Source organism: Lissotriton helveticus, chromosome 2_1, assembly GCF_964261635.1.
Source record: "Lissotriton helveticus chromosome 2_1, aLisHel1.1, whole genome shotgun sequence".
NCBI lineage: Eukaryota > Metazoa > Chordata > Amphibia > Caudata > Salamandridae > Lissotriton > Lissotriton helveticus.
This window is the reverse complement of record NC_136059.1, coordinates 43581163-43604802: the sequence shown is the minus strand read 5'-3', so window position 1 is coordinate 43604802 and position 23640 is coordinate 43581163. Positions and strand designations below refer to the sequence as shown.

The following is a 23640-nucleotide window of genomic DNA, read 5'->3' as shown; positions in this document are numbered from 1 at the left end:
TTAGTACCGAATTCGATATGCCCCAATCTCAATTTTTTCAATACCTACAATTCCGGCATGCACTGATGCCCAGTCTTGCCAACCTTGACTCACTCCCGGAATTTAGCCCGATTGAAGCGAAGGTCTTTATGGGTGACCTTGGGGATAAAAAAGTTTCACGCATCTACCAGACAATGATCACCCATTGCTCCTCCACCCTTCTTCCACTGAAGACGGCCTGGGAGGCTGATATCGGTCAGTTAGATGAAGATGATTGGCGAGAGGCCTTGGAATCCCCGAGGGGAGCGGCTATTGCAATACGGTTTCGACTCATACAATTTAAAATTCTTCATAGAGCCTACTATACACGTGAGCGTCTGTGGAAGGCAGGACTGAAGGGGTCCCCGGAGTGTCTGCGATGTGGGGTGGAGATGGGTACGTTGCTCCACACAGTATGGTCGTGCCCCAGACTGGTTGGCTTCTGGAGGGGTGTATGGGGCTGCCTGTCGGAGGTGCTGGGCTGGACCCTCCCCCGTACTCACCGTCTGGGCCTACTGCACATCCTGGAGGGGGTTGGTGGCAATATCTACAAGAGACACCTGCTCCTCCTGGGGCTAGTGGTAGCCAAAAGAGACCTAGCCCGAGCATGGAAAGATGTGAGGCCCCCCCCCTGAGTGCATGGAAGGCTGGCATGGACTTCTGTATGGGTCTGGAGAGACCGATCTTTGAAGCACGGGGATGCCCCCGTAAGCACTTTAAGGTATGGAAGAGGTGGGCGGACTACAGGGGCTTGACACTGGACCCCCCGGCGGAACAGGAGGAAGACCTTTAGCCCCATGTGGCCCGGCGACCCCGTTTCCCACACACACAATTGCCATATCAGGACTTTGCATCGGCACAGTACGTACACACATGCATGGGGTTAGGGCGGGTTCCGGGGAGGGTTCTGGGAGTTGGGTGGGTAGGTAACCGAAAAGATAAAGAAGGGGAAAATGTTTCTTTGTATCCTTGAGTTACATTGGTTCCTCGACTGGACACTCAGTCCTATTTCATGATTGTATCGGTATGTTGGTGGTACCATCCTGACTGTGGGGTACCACTCTATTTCATATGCTCATCTTTATCAATAAAATTGTTGTGAAAAAAAAAAAACCTGACAGACTGTTAAAAAAGTATTGCACATTACTAAAATACTTGTAGAACTATGTGGATTACATCTAAGCATGGGCGGAAAATCCGTTACGCTCGCGTATTTTTCGGATTTTCGGTAAATCCGCAATCCGCGAACTCTCGCGGATGTGGCGAAAATACGCAAATCCGTGCGAAGCGGATTTTTTGCTTGTGTTCGCACTGCTCGCGGTCCGCGGCGCGGGCAGCAACAATCTCGCACTCGCGAAAGTACAAAAATTACAATTGGGGAGGGGTGAAGGAAGTGGCCCAGTCTCCAACTTCCTGTTCCTGTCCAGCAAGCTCCTCCCATAGGGGTGGGGTGAAGGAAGTGCCCCAGTCTCCAACTTCCTGTTCCTGTCCAGCAAGCTCCTCCCATTGCTTAGTCCATTTCCTGGCCACTTTGATTTCGACCTTGACTGGGAAGGATTACTTTTTGTGGATGCTGCTGGATATTTGGATTTGAGGCCTTTTGGATTACTTTTGGATTCGAAATTTTATTTCACAAGGAAGTAAGTTGATGTTGTTTGTTTGTGGTGATTTTTGTGTGTGTTGCTTGTTTTTCGACTTTTTGGGGGGGAAAATCTGCAAGTTCGCGAGCTGAGGATTTTTTTGCTTGTGTTCGCACTGCTCGCGTCCCGCGCAGCAACAATCTCGCACTCGCGAAATTGTAAAAATTACAATTCTGCACATGAATTGAAAACCACCAGGCTTAGTTATGGGTGCATGCATGATACAACTGTTTTGTTGAATTTTATTTTTAACATGATTCTGGCCAGGGCATGGATGGCATTGGATTGTGGTGATTTTTGTGTGTTTTACGACTTTTTGGGGTGGTGTTGGGGGCTTGTTATGTGGGTGGGGGCCATTTTATTGCCTGGTCCCGTGTGGGTGGGGGGTCTATGGGCCATTTTTAAGCCAGTTTGTGTGCTTTGTGCCATAGGCCTGCACCCAGTGTGCTCTGATTTCATCCATTATGGCCAGGGGGCCCAGAATCGGTCTGTTCGCGGATTTTGCTGGTTTTTCGGCACGTTCGCGCCGTGAAGCAACAATCTCGCACTCGCGAAATTGTAAAAATTGCAATTCTGCACCAGAAAACCACCAGCAGGCAGCATAAGCCTTCTGAAACTTGATGGATGTCATTGGATTGTGGTGATTTGATTTGTGTTGTGTTTTTTGACTTTTTGGAGTAGGGGTTGGGGGCTGGCTATGTTGGTGGTGGCCATTTTGAGGCATGGTCCTGGCCATGTGGATGGGGGTCAAGCGGCCATTTTGAAGGCAGGCAGGGAGCTTTGTGCCATAGGCCTGCACCCATTTTGCCTTGCTTTCACCCATTGTGCCCAGGGGGAGTCAGTGGTACATGAAACTATAACCCTCTCTGTGTGTGCTCTCTTGGATCAATGTTAAATTCCTGTTTCCCAAAAATTTAGCAATTCTTAATTTTGAAATTTCCATATTGTGTGGTGTGCAGTGTTGTGCACGAGTGTATTCATAAATGCCTACTTGCAAACTATTTATTGAAGTGCTACATATGCAACATATATTTACTGATGTTCCTCTGTCTTCCTTTGCTTGTAGGTGCATAAAGTCAATAAATCCGCATCATCGTTGAGCATCAGTGCCAGGAAGAAGTCCTGCTGCGGCCTGTTGTTCCGACATCTGAAGAAGATGGCTCCAAAAAGAGGTGCCCGTAGGTCCTCTAGCAAGAAAGATGTCTCTACTAAGGAGAAGAAGAAGCAAGTGGCACCACTTACCAAGGAGACTGGTGGCACAACCACTAAATTTTTGTGGGGAAAACAAAGGCCCACCATGAGTGCTGCACAGGTAGCCTGTTTAGTGGTTGAATCACCAACGACCAGTGATGTTGGCTCATCGCAAGAAAGTAGCAGCACACCATCAACACAGGTTGTAACTCATCTCACAAGTACTATTCAACAACCAAAGCTGCAACAACAACTGTATGGGCTACTAGTACAAGCACAAGTACATGCGCAAGGAGCTGTCCGAGAAGGAGCTGTCCGAGAAGGAGCTGTCCGAGAAGGAGCTGTCCGAGAAGGAGCTGTCCGAGCAGGAGAAGGCCGAGAAGGAGAAGGCCGAGAAGGAGAAGGCCGAGAAGGAGAAGGCCGAGAAGGAGAGGTCCATGGAGAGTTGCAAGTAGCGATCAGTGAAGAGGTCCATGTAGCGGCGCATGGAGCGGTGCAAGTGCCCACAATGGTTGTTCTTCCAGAAGTAGGGGCACAGGAGGAAATTGACTTTGGAGCCGGGGTATCATGTCAGGAAGACGAAGGCACTCCTCCTGATGATTCATTTTCTCCCAGCTCCCCACCAAAGAAAAGATCAAGGAGTGTGTGTAGAAGTTCCTCTTCAAGCCCCGCTCCATCAGATGATGATCTGGATCTAGATTGGCACCCATCTCCGACGTCTGAGAGGGAGGCACACCATGAGCTGCGAAAGGTATCAAATGTTAAAAGGAAGGGCCCCGGAAAGCTCATACTTATGGATCCGAACGTCGGACTTGATGAAGTGGTTCATTCTGATGTTGATGAACAGGATGACAGCAATGACCTAGTCATCACACACGTCATTCCAGCCACACCGGCCATGCAGCAGACAGACATTTATACCCTATCCCGACGTCAGGCTGAGCGTGACCCTGGCGACGTGCCACTGGTAGCACCACCAATGCAGTCAAGTAGTACAACACGTTCAACAAAACCTACAGCTCCCATATTTTCTCCCCAGAGGGGGACTCCATCCAGCTCGACTCCCTCAAGTAGGGTTGCTGAAATAATTGCACAACCCAGTAGATGTGTGCAAGGCTCATCCACCACTGCTTCATCTGGCATTGGCAGTATCATCTCGTGCGCCAAAACCAGAGGTTTCAAGTCCCCAGTTTGGAACTTTTTTAGTGTCCATGCAAAGTATGATAACATAGCCGTTTGTTGCATTTGTAAGACTAGCGTTAGCCGTAGTAAGACTGGTACCAACTATGGAACCGGAGGCCAGATAGGTCATCTTGAAAGAAGGCACGCTGTCGAATGGTTTGCGCACCTAGCAAACATCAAGGGAAAGCAATCCCAAAGGGCAAGTGGCCAAAATATACCCATACTAGGTGTTTCATCTGAAGATGACGGGGAGGTAGAAGAAGCGTCAGACATGTGTCCGGTTGCACCCAGTACCCCTGGCAGCACCACACCCTCCGGAACACATAGGAGGCACACTGAGAGTCTGGGAGACACACCAATGCGGAAAATGTCAACACTGAGCAGAAGTGGGTCGAAGAAGGCATCAGCATCATCCCGTAAATTTGTCCAGCACACCATTTCAGCCATGTTCTCCTCAGATGTGCAATTTCAACACAACCACCCAATTGTACGCCTGTATAACACTAAGCTGGCTAAAATGCTAGCGGTGGACCTTCTCCCTTTTTCGTTTGTCGAAGGTGTGGGTTTCCTTGAACTCGTGGCAACACTGGCCCCAAAATGGAAGGTTCCTAGCCGGTTCTATTTTGCCAGGGTTGCTGTTCCAGCACTATATAAAGAGGTGCTTGAGTTGGTTGGGGCTGCTTTGCAGAAGAGTGCTGTTCACACTATACACCTGACAACAGACATGTGGACCAGTTGCCAAGCCCTTGATTACATGTGCATCACTGCACACTGGGTCTCTTTTTCAGGGGTTACAAAACAGATAAATGCAGGTGGTGACTTGGTCGAGATTTTTAAGGGTGCTCGTAAACATGCAACATTAGCCATGTTTGGCATGGAGAAAAGTCGTACTGCAGCCAACATTTTGGATGACTTTAACAAAAAGGTCTCCCAATGGCTGCCCCCAAGAAAATGCAAGGTTGGTTATGTTTCTACTGATAATGGCAGCAATGTAGTTAGGGCCATGGAGGACGGTTTCTATTTCAGAGTGCCGTGTTTGGCGCACTGTATGAACCTTGTCGTGCAAAAGTTCTTGAAAAAAGAACTTGCAGTCGACAAAATACTGACCATCTGCAGAAGAATATGCACACATTTTAACCATTCGTTTAAGGCCCGGAAGGAGCTGAGGCGCAAGCAAAATGAACGTAGTATGCCAGTGAAAGCACTTATCCAGGAGGTGGCAACACGTTGGAACTCAACCTTCTACATGCTTGAGCGTCTGCATGAGCTGTTTCCAGTAGTCAATGAGTATTTCTACAACCTGGGTGGTGATACGACTGAAATGATGCTAGCGGTGGAGCAATGGCAGCTAGTTAAAAGCCTGACAGACATGCTTCGTCCTTTTGAGGTCTTCACGCGTGACGTCAGCAGGGAGGACTGTTCTTTGAGCAAAGCTATCCCATTGTTGCTGAAGCTCGAGCACCAAGTCAAGGTGGTGTCTTTACAATTAAAAGATGCTGGAAAGAATGAAGCATATGAGTTGGCGCAGAGATTATTACAACGCCTAGTTAGCAATAAACGGCTTGTAAATATCAAGAAACAACAGCACTACATTTGTGCTACTATTCTGGATCCACGTTACAAAAAGCCATTGTTTGGCAAAGTAATAATTCCTTTTGAAACATCAGATGTTACAGAGTACAAACGTTGGCTAGCTCAGTCAGCCATTCGTTTTGAAAGAGAGCGGAAGGAAACTGTACGAGAAGACAGTACTACTAGTGAATCAGCAGGCCATCAGGCGTCCCAAAAAAACACTTCTGCATCTGTGCCTGTGGCAGAAGTGAGTGACTTTTCCTCTGAGCCGTTAACCACACCAGCAACCGTATCATCTGCACCAGGCCCAGGCGATATGTCTGAAGAGGATTGGTTAAGTCAGCTAGGGTTTCCTTGTCCCAGAAAGGACACAGAAGTGCAAAGTACAGGAATGCGGGAGGACATTCTTTCAATGGTGCAGGCCTATCTGGATGACTCAACAGCGATCAATATTACTGAGGACCCATTGGCGTATTGGCATGGGAAAAGAAAAATATGGCGAGAGCTCACCAACCTGGCTATCAATTACTTGTCTTGCCCACTCGCAAGCGTGTCTTCAGAACGTGTTTTTAGTTCTGCTGGTGGCATTGTGACTTGCAAAAGGTCCCGCCTCTTGCCCGCAAATGTGGAGCGGCTCACCGTGATAAAGATGAACCAGTACTTCATACCACCAGATTACAAAGTACGAGAATGCACGCAGGAAGAAGAGGACACCGACCTACCTGAGGAAAGTTCTCCTCAGTTACCAGAAGTACAACCGACTGATGATTTAGCAGAGTACGAGGATGAGTTCTGCTTCCCTGACAGCGAGTTCTGAAAATGAGTCAATCATTCATTAACTGTAAATGTAGTCCTCCTTATTCACTTTTATTCCTGTGTGTCTGTCTTTCTTTGTTTAGCAAGTGCTTCATCACATTAACAACAAAACTGTAATCACCCCATCACAAGCAACAACAAGCCCATCAGCAGAACTGTCTTGATTTTGATGCCGCAGCATTCCTCATGTTCACAACAGTTAGTTGACAAGAACTCAGTCCTGGTCGTCTATCCTCCTCCTCCAGACTCACCCTATCCATTTCCCGTAATGCTGATGCCTGGATTCTGCACAATGAAGAAACTTACGTTGACGAGTCCCCTAAAGAGGGACTGTCTGGAAGTAGTGAGTCCTCATTTAAATACAATTTGCTAAGTGTGACTTTTTTGCGTTTGGGTTTAGGGGTCTTGGCTGGGTCATTGCTGGCAAGGTCTATTAAGGGATGAAATTGGTTAGGCATTTACTTTGGAAAACATTTGGCCTATTACACGTAAACGTTTAGGCGTTATTTTTGCTCGCTTGCCTGTCTTAGGGGTGCTGTCTGTGGGGCTTCTAGGTTTTTGTGGTGTGTGAGCACCGCTGCCACATTTCTAATGTTGATTGCTTTTGTTTTGCAGAAAATCCACGCCGGGAAACTCCAGTTGGGGCCCTGCTGCAGAACGCCTTAGGACACTGTGAATTCCAGGTGGAGCCAGCCCTCAAACAAAAATTACAGGTAAGATAAGCGTTTGGATGGGAGGTAGTATAATGGAGTGTTCGGAGAGGCGAGAGAGTGACAGTGGTACTAGTAGTAAAGTCCTAGGGCTCTTGAATTAACAAACTCTGTGACAGGCATTTACTTTGGAAAACATTTGGCCTATTGCCTGTGAACGTTTAGGCTTTATTATTGCACGCTTGCCTGTCTTAGGGGTGCTGTCTGTGGGGCTTCTAGGTTTTTGTGGTGTGTGAGCACCGCTGCCACATTTCTAATGTTGATTGCTTTTGTTTTGCAGAAAATCCACGCCGGGAAACTCCAGTTGGGGCCCTGCTGCAGAACGCCTTAGGACACTGTGAATTCCAGGTGGAGCCAGCCCTCAAACATAAATTACAGGTAAGATAAGCGTTTGGATGGGAGGTAGTATAATGGAGTGTTCGGAGAGGCGAGAGAGTGACAGTGGTACTAGTAGTAAAGTCCTAGGGCTCTTGAATTAACAAACTCTGTGACAGGCATTTACTTTGGAAAACATTTGGCCTATTGCACGTGAACGTTTAGGCGTTATTATTGCTCGCTTGCCTGTCTTAGGGGTGCTGTCTGTGGGGCTTCTAGGTTTTTGTGGTGTGTGAGCACCGCTGCCACATTTCTAATGTTGATTGCTTTTGTTTTGCAGAAAATCCACGCCGGGAAACTCCAGTTGGGGCCCTGCTGCAGAACGCCTTAGGACACTGTGAATTCCAGGTGAGCCAGCCCTCAAACACAAATTACAGGTAAGATAAGCGTTTGGATGGGAGGTAGTATAATGGAGTGTTCGGAGAGGCGAGAGAATGACAGTGGTACTAGTAGTAAAGTCCTAGGGCTCTTGAATTAACAAACTCTGTGACAGGCATTTACTTTGGAAAACATTTGGCCTATTGCACGTGAACGTTTAGGCGTTATTATTGCTCGCTTGCCTGTCTTAGGGGTGCTGTCTGTGGGGCTTCTAGGTTTTTGTGGTGTGTGAGCACCGCTGCCACATTTCTAATGTTGATTGCTTTTGTTTTGCAGAAAATCCACGCCGGGAAACTCCAGTTGGGGCCCTGCTGCAGAACGCCTTAGGACACTGTGAATTCCAGGTGGAGCCAGCCCTCAAACACAAATTACAGGTAAGATAAGCGTTTGGATGGGAGGTAGTATAATGGAGTGTTCGGAGAGGCGAGAGAGTGACAGTGGTACTAGTAGTAAAGTCCTAGGGCTCTTCAATTAACAAACTCTGTGACAGGCATTTACTTTGGAAAACATTTGGCCTATTGCACGTGAACCAACACGATGACAGTGTTCAGTTAAATGAACTTACTGCAAAACCACCACCCACCAAGCTCAAAAGTAGTAAAAAAACAGGTATGCTCAGATAAAGTTTGAAAAAGTATATTTATATCCCTAACAAAATAATCTCCCGCAAGACCCTCCCTAACCCCAACAAATAAATAGTCCTTCAAAAGTCCCCAAAAAACCCAACTCCCAATTCCCACCCCCAAAAGTCTCTAAAAAAGGGGCAAGGGACACTCTAGGGATGCAAGATGTTGAATTTGGCCTCCAGGGCATCATGCCTTAGGGCCAGGGCGTCGTACTTCTCCTGGAGGGTGGCGTGATCTAAGCGGAGGCCCTCCACCACATTCTGATACTCGTTCCATTTCTGGACCTCCGCCTCTAGGTCGGACACTCTGCGGAGTACACGGCGCAAGCGAGCCTTAACAGTACTGCGAGGTGCAGCTTTTGCTGCTCGGCGGTGGCGTCTTCCAGCACGGCTCTGGTTCGCTGGAGCACTGCGCTTACCGGCAGAACGTGGGGTCACGGAGGAGGATGCAGATGTTAGATTGGATGCACTGGAGTGCGTGTCGTCCCCCTCCATTTCCACCAGGCTCCGATATTGGGCAACAGTTGCTTCCAGCCTCCGTTGCCGGGCCAGTACAGCCTTCATACTCCTCGTCGGTTTAGAGGTTTTAGTATTACCAACTATATGAAGAAAGAAAGACATAATATGTAACCAATGCTCTTTAAGAATATGATTAACACACAATGATTCAGCAGGAAGTTGTGTCACAGTACAACTAGCAACTATCCAACGCAGTACAAAACTATTCAGGCCAGTATCATGGGTGTCCGCAGGGAGGGGCAAGGGGGGGGCGCTTGAATCACCATTTCCCTTCCCACAACTCACTTGTATCCTTGGTTTGGTGCTCTTTCATATGAAAGAGATCTGGCAGAAGTGAGTGACTTTTCCTCTGAACCGTTAACCACACCAGCAACCGTATCATCTGCATCAGGCCCAGGCGATATGTCTGTTTCTCTTTCTCTCTCTCTCTCTGTCTCCCTCCCTCACCCTCCCTCTGGCTCCCTCCCTCTCTCTCTCTCTCCTTCTGTCTTCCTCTCTCTCTGTCTCTGCCTCTATCTGTCTGTCGGTCCCAGCCTGCTGTAATTACCATATTGTAATTTGTCACTGGGCCACCACTGGATACACATCATTCATATCCTATCTAAGAGTCAGATAGTACCATGATCCAGCTTACCTGTACTCGCCACCGCCACTGTCTCCTTCCTCACAGTCTGTACTTCTTGGTCCGACTCCTCTTGCGCCGCATTCTCCCCATAGCTGTCCTCGGACTCAGAGTCACTGATCACCACCACATCCGAGCTGGCCCCGCCACCAGATGTTCCACCTACAAAGTAGATTTAAGAATGTTAGATTACACCACTCACTAGTATTTGGTCTAGGAATGAAGAGAAATGTGAAAACAACAGAAAAATTAATTGACTGTCTACTCTAGTCTAAAGTAAAAATGTCCATCCTTCCAGGGAAGGTTGTTGTCTTGCTGCATTTTTTTGTCATAATTGATGAATGCTTGATTAATTTTAACACACATCATTTTTTTCGGAACAGACAGAAACTGGACTTCTAAGGACAAGAGCAACATCAACTTCAAACCAGGTGAAAGCTCGGCTCGACCACGAGAAATGTGTTCCATTACTCATCAACTCAGCACCAAGCACTTTTCCATTTCCAACTAACTTTATTTTAATATATGTGTTTACTTTAACTTTTAATAAAGCTTTTAAACTTGAATAGACTCTGTGGTTTTTGGTCCTCCAGACTAGAGTGACTGAGCGAAAGGTTTTGCAATTTTTGCAAGGAGGATTCCGTGCCGCTGACACTACCAAGTTTATACAGTGTGCCAAACACGCCACTCTGAAATATTATTACTCTGGTCTTTGGTGTCCATAGTTTGGTTTGTGGAGAATTGTCCCAGCAACAGTAGTATTATTGATCTTGCTCCTATCTAAACACTATTTCGAAAAAATTAAATTAGGAACACTTGGACAACAATAGGTCCTCTATATTTAAATGAAAACTTACTGGGGCCAGCAAAGGAGCACTCGCCGCCCTGGCCTGCATCCTCCTCCTTTGGAGCCACTGCATCCGCTTTTTCTGTCCGCTTGCCCCTGGGCGGACCTGACGTACAACATGAAAGAAAGAACAGAAAACATTGATGATTGCTGCTTGTCGATGTCCTTGTCAACCAAATCAAACATTTAGAAAGAACAAGAACCAACTATTTCATCCAAAATGAGGGCTACAAAGGAAGGACTGCACCTGAGCCTCTACTCTAGGGGCAGATTTACAAGCCCCTTGCAGCTCTTTTGCTCCGTTCTTGCATCACTTTTGTGACGCAGCGCCACAACAAGAGAGGCGCCATGGTGTGGCGTATAATAACAACGTGACGCATATGGGAGATGCATCCCATTCTAAAGCCCTGCGCCATTAGGGAGCGTTCCAGCGCAAGGGAGGGCGTTCCTGCGCAGAAACGCATGCTAAAAGTGGCTATGGGGAATATATCAAATTTCAATCAGTCATTTAGGACAATGATGCGTCACTGAAACCCTGCGCCTGCATGAAGCAGACTTACGGCTTGACGCAGCATTGCTGGAGCTGCGCCATCGTTGCAACGCAACTCCATCTATGAGCCGCCTTTACGGCACCGATGCGTAACGCTTCGGTGACGTTTTGGGACCATGGTGTGCCGCATTGTAAATACGGCGCACCATGGGTGGTGCTGGCGTGCCGCACGCTTTGCAGGGATGCGCAGGTAATTGCTAATCTGACACTTAGGGGCATACTTACGAGTTCTGAGCTGGACACCTCCAGATGTGCACCAGAACAAATGCGTAACGCAAAACTAACCTTGCGTCACGGCAGATGCGCCGCAATTACAATGCGGCAAACCCTGGCGCAAGGGTAGGCAGATGCGTGACGCATCTCGTGACGAAAGAGAGGCGCATCTCTAGAGTCGCGTCGCAGGCGCGATGCAACTATAGCAATGCTCAGGGCTGCCCAATACTCAACATACCGCATCAGTCCTTACGCCTGCTTCAAGCAAGCAGGCATAAAGAATTGACGTAGCAGCGTCGCGGAAGTGCCTGCGTTAAATCTTGTAGATTTCACGCAGGCACTTTTGCGAGGCGCACAGCTGCCTGACCGCCACCCCCCCCCCCCCCCCACCCCCCCCCTGCGTGGGAACGCACCCATTGTGACGCAGGCCCAGGCCTTAACGTGGCGCATCTCCCTAGATGCATCACGTTGTACATGACTCGCAGGGATGCGCCACGTTTACGTCGCTGTGCGTCAGGTAAGGCAGCGTAAACGTGGCACAAGGGGCTCGTAAATCTGCCCCTTTGTGTCTAGCATTACGCAGTTCTGTAAAATACACTCATACATTACTCAGCCCAATTAAATGAACACAAAATAGAAAACAAATAAGCAGTGGCACCGCCACAGAGAAGGAGAACAGTGCACCTGAAATGCACAGAAGATTTTGAAATATTAATTTACCTCTGTTATCAATGTAATCAGCAGCATTATTGCTCTTTGTAAAAAAGTTACAGCAAACATTTGCAATATAACACAGTCACACAGAGCAGGAGAAAAAACAGAGTAGTGAGTGATGAAAAAATTGCTACTACTACTCACCAAGCCCGGGGACCTCCACTCCCAGCACGTCTAGCAGGTCGCGCTCTCGGTCCAGGATATCGGTCCAGCGGTGGCTCACTTGATTGTAGGTGCGCTGGACCCCCGTGATGTTAAAAAGGGCCCGGCACACCTGCCCCCACCGCTTCCATCGCTCCTGGCTGTTGGTATAACCAGCAGCGATCCTGCCGCCTGCCGCGATGGTCCTGGGGAGACGGCGCTGCACATAAAAAACTAGTGAGCCCACCTCCTCAGGGCTGAAGATCTCCCGGGACACCACCATTTCTGCCCTCAAGCGGCCACACGGGAGCCGGGCACGGGCTGCGGTGCCCGTCTTGGGCAGCTTGACAGCTGTCTTCACCATGTTCTGGGCAGGTGTTAGCAGTAGGGAGACAAAAAATGAAAAAGAATAAGAGTAGGGAAGAAGGAAATAAAAGTTTTAAAAAGTAGTTGAAAAGTAAACAAAAGTAGCCTAAAACACAAAAATACAGACCTAGAAAAATAGAGGGATAGAAAAAAAGTTAAATAGATCAAAAAAATATCAAAACAATCAAAGGATGGCAGAGATATACAGAGGATAGAAACACCATACCCAGACACATAGGAATGAATGAAAAACAAGATGGCGGCCCGAACACGTGCGTGTAAGTAAGTTCGCACGCGATTTCTCTCGCGAACTCGTGCGAACTTGCATTCGCAAGGCGCTCATTGCGCGAGATTACACATAGCGGGCGGAAACAGAAATACGTCACACAAACAAAATGGCGGCGCCCATACTCAACCTTGGGGTAACGCAAACGAGTTTGCGGCTTCCACGGTCGATTTCGCACGACGCCGCGCCTCGCGAATAGGGCGAAATTACCGAAAAACGAGTTTTGCAAAAGCAAAACCAACGAGCAGGTGCAAAAGTTCGAGCTCATCATTTGTAACCATTTACCTGTAGTGCTTCCTGAAGGGGCCCTCCAGAATCCGGTTGCCTACTTGCAACTATTGTGTGACCCTGCTCTGACAGTCACAGAATAGTTACAAGTATGCCATTGCATCCTGTTATTGCAACAAAAAGGAAAGGGAGCAGACAAGCAGGTGCCAGCCTTCATTAATGTCAGTTGGGGCAGGGCAGGTGTTGTTGTTTGCAAAACTTAAAGCACTTAGCAGGTGTGCTTGGCTTTGCCACAATAATGTACACTCACTGGTCAATCAGAGGGTGCTGCGATGACACCGAGGGTGGCATGGGTGTGCCAGCCAGAGGGTGGCATGGGTGAACCAGAGTGCCAGTGTTGACAGAGGATGGCAGTGCTTTGCTTTGCCCCAATAATGTACACTGGTGAACCAGAGGGTGCTGTGATGACACAGAGGGTGACATGGGTGAGCCAGAGGATGGCATGGGTGACCAAAGAGAGTGCCAGTGGTGACAGAGGGTGGCAGTGATGAAGAAAGCCTTGCAAACAGGCTGGGCATGTAGAAACAACAAGTTTGCAAAACTGGCGACCCGACAAGTAAGTTCGCAATTTGCGAAATTGTACAAAACCCTCGCGAACTTGCAGAAACCCGTGCGAACACACCCCCCCCAAAAAATCCGCAAATCCGCGAGATTCGCGGAATTTGCAGATTTTCGCAATCCGCAAATACGCAAATCCGCAAATTCGCGGATTGCGAATCCGCAAAATCCGCCCATGCTTAATTGCATCTATGAACCTATGAACATTTCTTAAAGGAGAAAACAAAACCAGGACATGAAATAAATAATGTTTAACCCCTTATGCTCATAATAATGTTCCACTCTTTATGACATTATAAAAAGGATTTATGGAACATCCAAGGGTTTACCATGATTAAATATGCTCTCTTGTGACCATAGACATAATGAACAAGATAATGCTGCATGTTGGTTCCTGACACCTCGGGGACCACTTACTCCGGATCTTTTTTCTTAATGGGAGGGGAAAACTTGACCCCGCCTTCCAAAGCTTTTACAGCCCCAGAAACCCTATCCCTGGGGCCTAATATGAGTGCCCTGTTACTCACCTAGGCCATCCACAAGACACAACATTGGGGATCAAAGGAGGGAGCCCCAGGGATTCTGTGGCCTCTCCGGCTCACCGCATGCCCCTATCTGGGAAACATCCTTTACCACGCAACTTTTACAATGTGGTACCATTACCACGCAACTTTTACAACGCAATTCGTTACAACGAATTGCGCTGGGGGGCGCTCTTGGCTAGGGAATAGTTTTATTTACTATCGAATAACTTCCCTACTATCCACGGGGACTGGAGTTGGAATAGTAAATTAAACTATTCACTATCCAGCGCCCCCCAACGCAAGTCGTTGTAACGACTTGCGTTGTAAAACTTGCGTCGTAAAGGCATGCGTTGTAATAGCATGCGTTGAAACGTCATACATCCACCTATCTTGAATGACAAAAAACCAAATCAGTTGCCAATGCTGCTGTTTTTTTCAGTTAAGTTTACCCAAATGTAAGAACCATCAATACATCTGTAAGCTCGTTAGTCGCTTTTTTATTTTTGGAGTCTTATTTCATTTTTTTAGAGAAAAAATCTTTTCATTTTTATACCCATATGTACAACAAATTTGAACAATATCCCACAAAAACTGTACAAAAGTTTTACAATTTCCAAGACAACATCACATCACACTCACTAATTCAAACACACTGCATCCATACTCATACAAAAAAATACACAAGTTATACAATAATAAACCAAACATTGAATAATCATACACATTATATCACTTTTTCAATACACAAAGTCATATAGATTTTATACATTTAATGCCGTCAACGGATTTTGTATAAATCCCCTACTGGGTTTAATACACTTTTTTAATAGAGCACAAGCGTTTGGTTTATCCAATGGCCTACGCGTTTCAAACCTCTTTGTTTGAGAGGTTCTCATCAGGACCAAACTCACTCCAAGTGAGCTCCAAGACCGTCAGTTGCCAAAAATGGCACCAACTACAGGTGAAAAATGGAAAAGTATATGGATGTGTCACAAGGTTCCCGATTTTGCAGGAATTGTGGGTTACAAACGTCGTGGTTGGATGATCTCTTCAAAAAAACTTTCCTGTTTGTATATTGAGAGTATAGATCTGTGCTGGATTCCAAAGCCTATCTTCACTGAAGCGGGAGCCAACATAGCTTCTGCTTGGCGGGAGCAGGTAAATTTCCATTCTCCTGTCGGGCAGGAGCAATCTGAGCTTCCCTGCCCACAAGAGCTCGGGCAGGGAAACAAATGCCTATGCCCACATACTTTTTTGATTTGGTATAGATGCGCTCAGTAGTTTTTCAGATATTAAGGGTCAACATTTATAGATATATTGAGAGTTGGGAGTTGAATTAAAAAAATCAAACTCCTCTTGAGTCAGATGCTTAATCTTCGGAAATTCTTTTACAGAGTTACAGTTCCTCAAACCAATTCTGGTGGTCCCCCCTGAGTCAGATGCAAAAGCAATAAAGTTTTTTCACGAAGCGGCATTTCCTCAAGGTGTGACTAGAGGTTCTTCGAATCAGATGCAAAAGCTTCTAGGCCTGGATTTATAAACATTTCAAGTAACACAGCGAAGCAAGTGAAAATGCAGTGCTGAACTGCGTGAAAGAGAGAGAACAGAACTGCTCAATATTCCTGTAGAAATAGCAGAGTCTGCACAATACAGCCAACCTGGCACCCTAGTGTAAGGATGCATGCATTATGGTCAGGATAGTTGTTGCAATACACACAGGTGTGAAGACTATACTTAAGATAGTCCTTTACTTCAGGCCTAATTCGACTTCCTACAGGTACATATCTTAGATATTAAAGAAGACACTTCATCTGTCATATGGCGGCGTGCTTCATCATAGGTACCTCCCCTCACCTGGGCAGGGGTACTACCACCCAAGAGAGCTTCAAGCAGAGAAAACTAACTTTGGGTGCTCGAGATAGCTTGAGTGCTCTGGACAAGTGCAGGGTTCTAGTTAAAATTGGCTAGGGGTAAAACCAGGAATTATCCTTTATTCGGTGGCTACCCATACCACACCTAAAATTTATACTGGATGTATCCTTAACACATGATGGTTCGTATCCACTCAACTTCTCTTGCCTACATATTTTAGCCAAAAAACCTTGGCTCATACAGGTCAATTGTCTTTCTTCAGAGCTAACAACTCCTTGCCTGTCTACCTCCTGTGATAAAACAGTGTGTCTGATAAGGTGGCATAAGGCTCTCCTACCTCACAGCAGGATAGTCTCCAATCTGGAGCATCGACAACAGAGGCACAAAGAGGTGTGAGGTTTCTGCTCCTGGCTGTTGTCAGTCCACTGAAGGAGTATTCATGAACAGACGAAATGGTGGCCTAAAGGGTTCCTCACCTTTTACAAAAGTCCCACCCCACACCCTGACAGTCTATCAAATGGTATTGTTCAGGAAGACTAAATAGGGTTTTCTTGCTAAACAAAATACATTACTGGACATCAAAAGCATCTAGGTTCTCGCCCTCCTGCTTCGGATATGTGAGCAGTACACTTTCAAAGTTGGAAACACAACTCTCACCTCTATCTTGTGTAAAGCTGGGCCTGGGGTATCTAACATACAGTCCCCTGGCTCCTAAGAATCGGACTCGTTCCCACAAGTTGCATGTACTATGCGGCCGCATATATTAACATGCAACACATGCAGTCTGGATGCTAGTGAAAGGGACTGAGTAGGTCCATTGAAGCAGAACTTTACATAAAATGGCCAGAAGGACCCTGCTCCAGAAACACAGATAAAAATGTCAAGTCACATTATGGAATCTCAAAATACGATAGGCTCCCACAAACACTCTATATAGCAAACTCATGACAGAGACAGCTGTCTACTATCGGTCAATGAGGGCATGCTTGGTGCACCCTTCAAGGTCACATGACAAGTGCAGGACCTATTCAAGCCAGGGACAGGCCTAGGCCTCAGTGCACACCCTAGATTATAAAGACGCCAATACCAAAAATCAAAACAGAATAACAGATACAGGCAGTCAAGCACTCAGAGGAAAGGGCACGCCTGTACACCATACAGGGAACATTACAGTCCATACATTGAATATTTTCAGCCTCCTGTGTGTACTATTCCTTTGTTTTCATCCAATTCTGTTTTCTGTTTCTTTGTCTCATTTCTCTTAGTTTTTTTTTCTGTTTGGGATGTCATGATAGCAAGAGAGAGAAGTAGGAAGAAAGACATAGGAAGAGAGTGAGTGTGATGTGTGGAAGTGATATTTTCTCAACAACAGATAAAGTGCTTAGCTATATCTTATCAGTGCAGCTCAATGACATTATTGACAGGCTTCAGGTTTTTTTCTATGACATTTTCTGTTACTCAATTTTTCTCTTTCCTTTGTTTGTGCATGCAGGTCACATGGTTGGCGAAAATGTTTGGCAAATATTCTGGCGTGCAAGAATGTGAGATTCATGTCAGTTTCCTGCCACTGAGCCATGCTGCTGCACAGTTCTTCGACATCTGGCTACCAATATGCAATGGATGGACCACCTATTTTGCAAATAAGGATGCCTTAAAGGTACCTGAATGATAAGCATTATTTGTGTGTGCAGTGAATAGAAATTTACTGTCTAATTTGTGTGTGTTTATTGCCCTACCTTTGCTCATTAATTAGTATCTTTAAAAACAGCTGCCAGGACTTGCACCCTAAATGTTGAAACACTCCTAGTACCTTACCAAGCACTATAAACCACTCCAGACCAGCTAAATGTATTCATAATGTTGAACAGCCTGAATTGGAGGATCAAGCTTGATAAATAATATTGGGTATCATAAACCTTCCTCCTTAGCATCCATTAGCCCATAATTCCTTATGAACAGCCTTTACGTCATCCTATCCATTGGTAGCTTTCATATAATATATGGCACTCTTTCCAGCAGATATTTGCATAAAGAGTCCCTGCCACTGGTATTTCTGTAAGCGTCTGGTCCCTGCCTATGTTGATATGTTGATATCGGCAAGGTGTTCACAACAATGTAGACTGGTGATCCCAGCAGAGGAAATCTCTTTTTAAAAAAAATATTTTTATTGGTTCACAGCAAATATACATCAACATCAATGAAATAATATCTGTCTCGATTCTTCCATTGGCAAAGGAGAAAACAAAAAATATAACCATACATGTGCACAGGATTCAAACAAATGAAATTACATTTTAAATTTCCTCACATTCTCCATCGTCATAATAATCTGAAAAAGCACCCCAAATTTTCAAACCCATTTTCCTCTTCCTCCTAGATCCAGTTACTGAAAAAAGTCCCCACTCTAATTTGTATAAACAGTACATTCGTGCTCGCCATTGCTGAAATAGGAGTGGCTTTTCCTGAAATAGGAGTGGCTTTTCAGAGGCAATGCACAATCGTGCAAGAGTCATTGCAAAAAAAATAAAATGACGAAAACGATATAATCTATCCGCAGGATTATCTTTAGGAATTTTCCCCAATATAAGCATAGCAGGGGTGACAGCCAGCTGAAAATTAAGTACTAATGACATTAATTTTTCAATTTCTCCTATAAATCCTGCCAACCTTGGACAAGAAAAGAAAATGTGTACACTATCGGCATGGTCAGCTTTGCACCGAAAACATTTTCCATCAAAGCCCTGACCCCATTTGGACATACGTTCAGGAGTGTAATATAAATCAAAGAGGGTTTTGAAGAATTGTGCTTTTAAATTAGCCGACATTAAAGCTTCTTTTGACAATAAAATAAGATCTTCCACTACTATTTCTGAATCTCCGAGACTGTTGGCCCATTTTCCCCTTATTTTCTCCAAATCATCCAATTTTCTTTCTGATACAAAATACCAATTTTCACCTGTCTGCCAATCCCCTCTATGACTTGATTCTTTTGTAAAATTAACTTCTGTCTAACAAAAAAATCACGAATTTGTAAATTTTTTTAAAAATAGCTTCTGGGTAAAGAAAACTGATCCGTTAACTCAACAAAGGATTTACATTTGCCATCCACCATGCACATGTCGCCCAACCACCTTACCCCTTTTTTTTGCCAATTTTGAGACATTCCATCCAAAAATACCTGTGGCAATATCCTTGATGCACTAAAGGGAGTATAGTATGAATACTTGCCAATTGCCATTGTACGAGCCAGCCTTCTCCATGTCTTATAAGCTCCCACTATCACCTTGAATCGGGTTCTCTTATAATAGCTGCCATCAATTTCAATAAATAAACTCTGCTTCACGCAAGACCCTAGCAGGATTTCAAAAATTGTTGGATGATTATATGTATGTTCAGTTGCTTCCCCTGTTAACAAAATCCCCATTTTCAACAAAAAACAAACTAAATAATAAAGAAAAAAATCAGGGACCCCTAGCCCTCCCCTTTCAATTGGTAACATCATATGTTTCATAGCTCGCCTTGATTTTCCGGGGCTCCAAATAAATTTCCCACATAAGGATTGCAAAGTCTGTATCCTGGACTTTGGAAATTCCAAGGGTATTGATCTAAACAAATATAGCACTTTGGGTAAAACATTCATTTTTATAATATCAGTACGACCAATGATAGTGAAGTATAGTCGTTCCCACCTCTCCAGTGATGTCTTGATTTTATCATATACATTGTTCCAATTAGAATCGACCAAATCTGCCATATTAGCCTTAATCAATATCCCAAGGTAAGTAACCTCCTTAACCACTCTAACATCTTCCCACGTTAAGGCTTCGGAACACAAGATCTGGGTTTTTGATTCATTGAGTTTATAACCGGTTATAGATCCAAAATCTTTTGCAAGCCTCTCAATCTCTACAATGGCAGTGGCAGGGTTAACAGTAACAACTGCAATATCATCCGCATAAGCGAAAACAGAAATGGCAAATTTGGATACAATAAAAGGGGGTATAAGTGGATTTTGAATTAATTGTTCTACAAAAGGGTTGATATACAAAGCAAATAATAACGGGGAGCAAGGGCACCCTTGCCGAGTCCCTCTAGTGATATTTAAAGAGTCTGAAAGTGCTCCAAAGCGGAGATCTTGGCAGTTGGTAAGAAATACAAGGCTTTGATTGATTTAATGAATTTTTGGCCAAATCCCATTCTATCCAATAGTCTCCATAAATAGTCCCAGCACACGCGATCAAACGCCTTTTCTGCGTCCAGCAGAAAAAGCGCTAATTCCCGATTATTCACCGCCGCAAAATCAAATAACGTGATGACTCTATTTATGTGGTCCACCGTTCCTCTCTTAGGTATAAAGCCATGCTGTTGTCGAGAGACTAATGATGTCACAACTACAGATAGGCGGTTAGCCAAAATATTTGAATAGATCTTATTATCAACGTTCAATAACGATATTGGACGATAAGATCCTACAATATCCGAAGGTTTGCCTTTCTTGCAAAAAACCGCAATGGTCGCTTCTAACCAAGTACTAGGTGGATTACCCTGCTGTGCTATCAACATAACATTTAACATTTCCTCCTTTAAACTACTAAAAAACAGTTTATATACTTCTGCGGGTAATCTATCGGGGCCTGCCGCCTTACCAACTGTCAAGCTCTTTACTGCCTCTTCTAACTCAGCCATTGTTATCGGTAAGTCCAATTGTTCAGCAATATTTGAATCCAGTACTTTGAGGCCTGTCGCCAATCTATCACTCCATTCAGTACCCACATCTAACCTATCTTCCTGCGAGTATAGTTCAGCATAAAACCTCTGAAATATGTTAAGAATCTGATCCGGCTCTTAGTGGGATACACCCTGGCCATCTTTCATTGAATTAATATTTCGAGCTGACTCCTTCATTCGGAGTCTAACCGCAAGTCTCTTCCCGATTTTTTCCCTGAATTCATAACTTTGCATTTTAGAGGTTAAAAATCTCCTAGCAATTTCTGTATTCCAAAAACCCAAAATATTGGCTCTAGCCTTTGCTACTTCATTTTCCACCTCATAAAGCTCCTTTCTACCCTGGACAACCTCCCTTGTTAAAAGGATCTCGGCCCGTGCCAACTGCTCATATAGCTCATCAAGATCTTTCTTGAGCTTCTTTTGATGACGTATTGAAAAACTTGTGCACTCCCCCCGGAACCCCGCTTTAAATGTGTCCCAGACAATAGAGTCCTTAGCTGTGCCCTGATTGTTACTGAAGAAGAATCGGATCCAATTCTTCATGTGCATAGTAAATTCCTTGTTTAATCCCAATTTCCGGTCATAAGAAAACATGGGGGGTATTAGCCTCTTTACCCTTCTCTGAATTTCAAACAATATCGGAGAATGATCAGAAGTGATTCTGGGGTAGGTACGGACTGTAGCACCTTCCAATAAATTTTCTGAGCCAAAAAATAATCTAGTCTAACCAGTTTTTTGTGAGGATATGAATAAAAAGTAAACCCATTGTCTCCCCCCCTCAGCTTTCCCCATACATCAATTAAACCTTGATCTTGTAATAAATTAACAAGAGCTTTATAAACTCTTGGTTTTCGACCTTTATAATTCCCATACCCATCCTGTATTGCACTATTAGCCAAATTTATGTTCATAGTCCCACAAATCACTATTGGTTGAGAAAAATTAGCTAGCTCTAGATTTACTTCATTTAAAGGAGCGGGGTCATCCAAATTTGCTCCATAAATTGTAACTAAAGTTAACTGCATGCCCCCGACCCTACACCCTACTATAACCCATCGCCCATTTTTATCCTCAACTTTCCGACCAACATTTATAGGATTTTGTTTAATAAGTATAGCTACCCCCCTTATCGTGCTAGACTGACCAGAAACAGCCAATAAGGTAAAACCAAGTTCCTTTAATACCCCCCTTTTTAACCATGGGATATGTGTTTCCTGCATGCAGACTATATCAGGTTGAATATATTTCAATTCTGCAGCTAGTTTCTGTCTTTTCATGTGATTATTTAATCCGGACACATTGATTGGACAAACTCTTACCCCTTTATTCGCCATAATGATAATATAAATCCATTGCCTGCCACAATCTGTCTACCATCCTCCCAATCGCTCTCCCATTCACCAATAATCTTAAAAACAATTTTTTTTGCTGCCAAGCCATTTCTTTTCTTCAAATTATTCTTCACATGTTCTCCAAGTATTTTGCTGTGAACTCTTTTTCCCCGTTTTTTCACACCCTCCCGTGCCCCCCTCCCTCCCCCTACCCCCTCTTAAACCCTCCCCCAGCCCGACCCTTCCCTTCTCCCTTAATAGAGGCTTTAGGACTTATGGTCCTGTGATGCGAGTGTGTCCCCCAAACCCCCTGCCGTCCCCCCACAGGGTTTGTCTCAATCATTCTACCCCATGCCATTTGCCTCTATCTCTGATGAAAATCCGAAGCTAGCTTAATAAATGTACAGTTGCTATCAGCTCTATACTCCCTATATGCATTACATTGACCCCAAAAACTCTTTACCATCGTTAGCCATCAAGAAAAATCTTGTATGTTCCTTATGAACAACTTTTAATTAAGCTGGAAACAATAAAAATGCCTGTGCTCCCTTTTCTTGAAACTCTGATATGAGCGATCTTAACTGCCATCGCACTTTTACAGACTGTTTACATAGGTCAGGTCTTACGAAAAATTCACATTCTAAAGCCTTGCATTTTTTATCAGGGCGAGCCCTCCTAAATAGCTCCTCGCGAGCTAAAAAGCTATTGAAGGCCACCAGGATGGCTCTAGGTTTCTGATCTCTCGGATTAACCCTAAAAGGAAATATATGGGCCCGCTCCACCTTGCGATCCCAGTCCCATTTAGTAACGTCTGGCATTGCGTCTCTTAAAAGTGACACTATAAATCCTCGAGTATCCGACCCCTCCTTCCCTTCAGGGACCTGTAAGAATCTCAAAGTATTTCTGCGAGATCTATTTTCAATATCGACAAGCTTCCAATTAATGTCTTCCTTGGTAGCCATATGTACTTCAATAGTCTTTTTCTGTTGGGCTACCTCATCCTCCAGCGATGAGATGCGTGATTCTGCCTCCGTAGCCCTTGTCAAAAATTCAGAATGCGATTTGACCAGCCACCTTACAGAATTATGTAGTTTTTTACAAGAATTCTGAACTCTTAAGCTATCTTGTTTTGCCTCAACCCTATGTTGCATCATAGTCTGATAAATCAGTCCCAAAGAAATATCCTCCGTTCCTGTGCCCAAATCCATCGCCGCAGCTTCATCTCTCATACTTTCTTCTGCCCCTACTTTATCTCTAATGTCCTCCTGCTGCTGCCGCTTTCGTACAGTGCCAAGATCAGGCCCCCCTTTCTCCATAAAATCAGCATTCACACTGCTATGATCACTTCCTTAATCTAAGCAACCTTCCTCCATACTCAATCGAGTAGCGTATAGTTCTGCCAAATCCTCGGAGGAAGACATAGAACGGTCTGATAAAGAGAAAAAATCAGCAGAGTCGGTTGCACCACCAGTGGGTAACGCTGTCTCATCACAATTCAGAGAGTTTAAATCCGGATTTAGTACAGTGCCCACATCCACTTCCTTTTCCACAGTCTTAATTAACATCACACTGGC

General features: G+C 45.0%; 1 protein-coding gene across 1 annotated transcript in view; it reads left to right on the top strand.

The window, feature by feature from the left end:
• Nucleotides 1–23640, top strand: part of LOC144817689 (long-chain-fatty-acid--CoA ligase ACSBG2-like) — a 635515-nt gene that overhangs the window by 328297 nt on the left and 283578 nt on the right. Inside the window, exon 7 of the mRNA XM_078674436.1 lies at nt 17500–17664. Within this exon, the coding sequence (XP_078530562.1) occupies nt 17500–17664 (165 nt within the window). The remainder of the gene's footprint in view (nt 1–17499; nt 17665–23640) is intronic.